The 6,400-nt window shown below is 35.2% G+C and overlaps 1 protein-coding gene across 1 annotated transcript; it reads right to left on the minus strand.

The window, feature by feature from the left end:
* Positions 1 to 3,732: 3,732 nt before the first annotated feature.
* Positions 3,733 to 5,077, minus strand: LOC128223188 (uncharacterized). Its single transcript, XM_052932482.1, has one exon. The coding sequence runs from the start codon at positions 5,005 to 5,007 to the stop codon at positions 3,733 to 3,735; it is 1,275 nt and encodes a 424-aa protein (XP_052788442.1). The 5' UTR covers positions 5,008 to 5,077.
* Positions 5,078 to 6,400: the final 1,323 nt, after the last annotated feature.

Consider the following 6,400-nt stretch of genomic DNA (forward strand, 5'->3'; position numbering starts at 1 on the left):
TATTAATTAGTAGAATAAAAACACTGGCCATAACACATTTGTGTCACTACATTATACTTAAGAAAGTTAAATCATGTATTTGTAATACATATTAGGATTTTGAAATAGTCTTTAAACGTGATTCATCAAATGCGCAGTATAAATTACTTATGCTCAATCATTTTTGTAAGATAATGAATAGTTTCGATTTGCTAAATCTATTGACCAGGTGTTTATATATGATCTGTCAGCATGTAACGCTTTAGATATTTTCAGAAATTTGAGCCTGAAAAGTAAACTCAATTCATGATGAATGAAAACCGGATTAAAGAAAACCCCAAGCACCTAAGGTATCAGATGTCAAATAAGTTGTTCCCTTTGTCGTGGCTTTGGCAATAATGTTTAAATGTGTTGCTTGGTTACACCACGTCATTTACGTATCAGTTTACCCAAAAGCAAACCCTAGTACATCTTTACATTGAGAGTCTTGGTTGTCAGATTTGTAAAAGTTCACTGTATTAAAAAAAAATACATGATTATTGTGACGGACACTTAATAAACTTGGAACTAATGTTGCAAGAGATTATATGCGCATATTTAGCATACAGCGTTACTAAATATCCGTCGAGTGGATGTGTGATGTTACAAAGACATTCATTTTATATGAAATTTTTAATGACTAAAATGCGATTAACAAATGATATCAAAGAGTACAACTGTATATAACAAACAGTGCATGCAATAGAGTTTATGATTAAAGGGAAGTAATGCAATTAGAATATTGTCTATTGTAGTTTATTGAGTAACAAAACGGTATTTATAATGCTTAAATGCAGTGGGATCGAATTTTCATATTGCTTTAACGCAGCCGGAATGTTCAAGCTGCAAATATGTAGCCGCAGTATGCAAAATAATTTTATGCAGCCGTGACAATCATACAGCTTATTCTTGCCAACGCAAGAAAATCAGGAGTCGTTTAAATTTCCCAAGATTTAATAGCTTTTTCAGTACGGAACTGTTTATCTTGGTGTCATTGTTTGTTCTTGAATGAGTTCATTGTGTAGGTAAATCCAATAGATTGATAACATATTCTTCAAACACTACACTTACTTTTTAAAGCTGAAATTTTCGTCCAACACTGTGGACATCATCAGAGCAACTGGCCTGACTATCGCTCACTCGCAGCTCTGACACTCGGGACTTCCCGCCGAATTTCCGTAATCCGGCGAAAAGTGGGTTGTAAATCCCAGAAAGGAAGGCCCCCTCGTCCCGGTTCATAACTGCCCCCTCAGTTTTGATGCAGATAGCCTCCTTCGTTTTTCGCACTCTCCAGTCTGATTCTCTCTCTATTACGCGTGCCCCCTCCCAGTCTATTTCATGATTATTTATGTTCTGGTGATCTGTGATTGCACTTTTTTCTATTGTCGATTCTGATTGTTTTCTAGTTGATCTAGTAAATGCCTTATTTGAGTTTGTTTCACAATCTTTTTTGTGTTCATTCAGTCTTATTCCAAATTTTCGCCCCGATTCTCCCACGTAGACTTTATCACAATTTTTACAAGGTATTTTGTAAATTACTTCTGCTTTCTCTGTTGTTTCCTGTTTGTCCTTGGGGTGCACTAAGATGTTACGTAGTGTCTGATGTGGGCGCATGGCCGTGGCGACTCGATGTTTATTAAACACCCGGCTCACTGCTTCAGATAGCCCTTTCACATACGGAATAACCACCATCCCTTTAGATTTATTGTCTCTATCTGTATGTTTCACTTTTTTCTTGTCCTTGTTTTCATTTTTTCTTTTCAAAATCTCGGTCTTAACCCTCTTTATTGTCCAATCAGGGTACCCACACTGGCCTAAAGCTTGTTTTACATGTTCTTCCTCTTTATCTCTATCTTCAGTTTCGGTGACGAGGTTGTAGCACCTGTCTAATAGAGTTCTGACCACGCTCAGCTTGTGCTGTAATGGGTGGTGGGATGAAAAATTCAGGTATTGGTCCGTGTGGGTTTTCTTTCTATATACTAGCAGTTTGATACTACCATCTTCCTTCCTGGTGATGAGAGTATCCAAGAATGGAATGGCCCCGTTGCTTTCTTCTTCGTGGGTGAACTTGATGTTATTGGTAACGTCTACAGTGTTGAGGTGAAAAGAATTTTGAAAAGAAAAAATGAAAACAAGCGAGGAAATACCATTCACAATACACTTTTAACTGAAAAATGTTAATAGTATTGAAGTATATCAGGAAATGGTGCATGACTGGTGTAAGATTTCTGGATTAACAACGGGAAGCTCTCATAAAAAGTATACTTTCAAGTGAAATACGTTAATATATTGTTGTAATATTGAGTAGTATCCGGACTTCTGTGCATAAATATTGTTTCTGAAAACACCTGAAGGCTTGATTTTAACTCGGAAACAACAAATACTGTTTCATTTTTGCAGTATGATCGATATCGAGTTTGAGATATCAGTCAATTTTGAGTACGTTTGATGTTCAAACAAGTTTTATTTTTCAATCAAATTAATGTACAGTGTGCCTCTATTGAGTGTTTTATGAAAAGGGGCATGGCTAAATAATGATTTAAAAACATGGATATTGGCCTTGTCACATTATACGAACCTCAAGCTTGACATTTAGGTTGAGGTTGACCAGTAGATGAACCCCATGGATTTTGAGGTCATAGGGTCAAAGGTCAAGGTCATAACTCATACTTATCATTAAAATTTATATCATATTTACTTATTCCCTGCTGCTAATAGGATACATTTTTATCAGCAAATATCAGTCATCATCTCAACATGATTTAAAACTGTACCTATAATCCTCACACTTTGAATTGTCATAATCTTAAAACTGCCTCCAATGTCAATGACAAATCAGCTGCCATTTCGGTCATTATTGCAATGCAGACAACTTTTTTGGAGTCTAGCTGATATTAAAACATGAGACTTATTTTATAACAATTTTATTTACAGTGGAATATATTTTAACATTATCAATACTTTCATTTGAATGTCTCAGATAAAACATCTGCAAGATGTACAATACAATATGCATGCCAGAGCTACAGATAAGTATCATAATGGGTATTTTATTAAAGTGATCGTTAAATAAAGAACAACAGGCATGTTTTGGAACTGAATGTGGTATTATGCACTTAACAATCGCCAATACTGATAAGAAAATGAAAAAAGAGCATACACTAAACTTTAGAATATTGCATAAATGCATACAATATACTTTAAGTAAAAGAAGTTCTCTGTAGCTCTGTATATGTGGTCATTTTGTAATTGAAATCTCATTATTAGTTTGTTGTTCCTTATAGCGATACCATGTTAACAAAATATGTTCAATATCCATCACTTTTGTAAAATGTAATTTTGTTTCCATAAATGATTTCTCGATGTATTGATGTTGTTTTTTTAATGTCTGATTTTGTAATCATTCGAATATTTAGGTCGTATAAGTAAAAGGATACAGTTCATTTTAAGTAAATGGGGAAACATTTAATGTTCATGTCACCAGGATATAAGAACACACATACCACTTGTACATTTAACAATGTCAGATAAACCATATGTTTTCCATAATCATTAAACACTTTGGTAATTAGGATTAACCTTTGACAGAAATGTTTCATCATTTCTGTATATCGAAGGGCTCGACATTGTTGGCTTTTCGCAAAAATGCAGTGTAGATTTTTTAAGTTTGTGTTGCCTCTGTATCCAATTTTCAGTGTAACCCATCCAATTAAGCTATGGTAGGGCATCAAAAAATTTCCTGTCGATTACATTCGACTTATCACTTCCATCGTACTCCCTCCACTGAGGCCAGACTATATCATTTATCCTGACATACAAACTGTTGTACTGTGGATTTTTCTTGGCCAGCTGAATTACATCATCATACGTCATACCAGGACTCCAGTATGACAGCCTTATGTTCATCCTCTCCAGATACAGCTTCTCTATTTTGTCCTTCCAGCAACCCTTCTTTGTCAGCTCAACCAGAGACATTTGCAGCGCTGCACACACTTTTGGGCATCTCAGTATCACACTGGGACCTTCCTCTATCAATTCTTCTAGCTTCTCAATCAGCTGTCTTTGTTGTTCTGGGTTGATTCTGCCTGTCAGCAAGTTTCTGTCAGGGATCATGTAGTAGGGGAGATCGTTGGATTTTATGGCATCCTGCAAACTTTTCAGGCATGATATGACATTTTGAAGTAAATATATTTTCTTGAATATCTTAGCTGGATTCTGCTCTGTGAACCATAACATGATATTTTTCATTAGGTACGATGATATCTCATCAGATATTGGTTTTAGCAGGGATTTCTTTATCAACTTGAGCAATATGTATATTCTGTATTGGTTCTTATTCCAGCTGTCAGTAAGCCTTTGCTCACTGAGTATAAAACAGACCCTCCACTCATTGTCTTTATGTTCACTACTTTTACAGCCCACAGGGACCATTTGGGCCTCCAGTTTGGAAACCTCTTTTATCAGGTCAGGATTTGGCCAATTGTGATGTCTTGGTCTGCTCATCCACTGCGATAGCAGCGGTTGTTGACTGGTACAGCGGAATGCATTAACATTGTCCCAACTTTGAAATGCATTACACCCTGTGATAGCAGGTCCAGAAACTGTTTCCTGCGTTTTATCTTTAATGAAAGTTGTTCTGTACTTTTCACTAGAGACATATGTTTTGCCATTGTCATGGACAAAAAGGGCCTGCTGAATGTTTGAATCTTCAGTTGTACCCGTATGTGTCAGTTCCAGTTTGAAATGTCCAGGGTGGCAGTGTTCACTGTCCATAGTAAACTTAAAGTGGGTATTGGGAAATGTCAAGGAATCATCTCCTGGTGTTTTACACACGGCGTAGTTGTATAGCATCACAATATCAGTGTCACTCTCAAACGTTGTAGTAAATCCCTCACCTTTACTGCCTGCGACTATTCTGGTTATGTGATGATCGTGTCTGTACAATTTCACATCCAACTCTCTACAAGCCTTCCGTCTGAGTTGAACCATGGACTGACTGTAGCCAAGCTGGTCCAACACCTCAGACACACGCACAGACAGCTCCTCACCGCTCCTCCGTTCCCTTCTCCCTATGATAAAATAACGGAGAAGTCTTTTGAAAAGTTAACAACTGATCATAAATAAATGAACAAAATGGTAAATAAGAAATACTGTGGAAAATGTATATTTATTAATTGTACAATACTCTTTAGATGTGTTTGACATAAGAACAATGTGACTCGTAATGCAATCTACACGGGTCTTGTTTGAGGCTCAGAAATCATATAATCATATAAGATGCACTGTAACCTATTTATAAATACACAGTTAAGAAAAGTTTTCTTATGCTTTCATTTTTGTACTTAATGTATACTGAACCATTGTTGTAAGTGTATCAGACAATACGGTTCAATGGGGTCGCCTTAATAAGGTACACACCTCAAAGTATGGTCAGGTCAAGAATATTCAGTAGAATATTGTGTCATTTTTACACGATAATGTCAATAAAATTAAACGGACATTATAGGCAAAACTAAGTATTATAGTGTTATATCATATATTTATAACACATTTATTACTTTAGACTATTTTAATGATAAAGTGTCTTTATTCATTTCCTCAATTGCAATTATTTTAGTGTACCAGTTTTTTTTCACCAAAGAAAACCAATAGAGAACTGTATCGAACTATAGTAAAGTCAGAATAACTAAATGTTTTTGCAAAGTAGGAAAGAATCAGTTAAAACTACTTACGTCTTGAATAGGTTTCCCATTCAATACTAACCAATATTCAAGAAATGTTTAAACAAACAGAGAGCTCATTGTACTTACCTTTGGAAACCCCATTCTTTTACTGTACTAAACTTCATGTTTTTGAAGCGTTCACATATGCAATTTAGCTTCTGAGTAATAAAGGTATACAACTATATGACCAGATTGGCTTTATGAAATACATGTGAATAAATAAACGTCACTAAAATAATAAGTCAAATATATTAAAAAATGTGAATAAAGCATAGCCTTTCAAGACCATAAAGTTGAAATACACAATATGCTGATAACTTTTGTATTTTTTCTTACCTCAGATTAACATTTAAATTTTGTTTATAAATGGCAAATATCTTTGAACTATTTTGGATCATCCGACACAAAGATATATAAAATATTAATCATCCCTGTCTTCAATGCCAAGTTGGTTGTGTCAAGTTACAGTGTATCTGTGCTTCACTGTTTACATATCTGATTCCTGTTTAGGGCTTATCAAAAAGATGAAGAGGCCTATTAATCATTCCTGTCTTTAATGCTTATGGATTTGTATGACATAAAATAGGTGAAAAAGGACAGGCACATCACCTCTCAACTAGAAAGTTTTTAATGATAAACAGGTTATACATTAACGCTCT

The sequence above is a fragment of the Mya arenaria genome, chromosome 17 (assembly GCF_026914265.1).
Source record: "Mya arenaria isolate MELC-2E11 chromosome 17, ASM2691426v1".
Taxonomy (NCBI): domain Eukaryota; kingdom Metazoa; phylum Mollusca; class Bivalvia; order Myida; family Myidae; genus Mya; species Mya arenaria.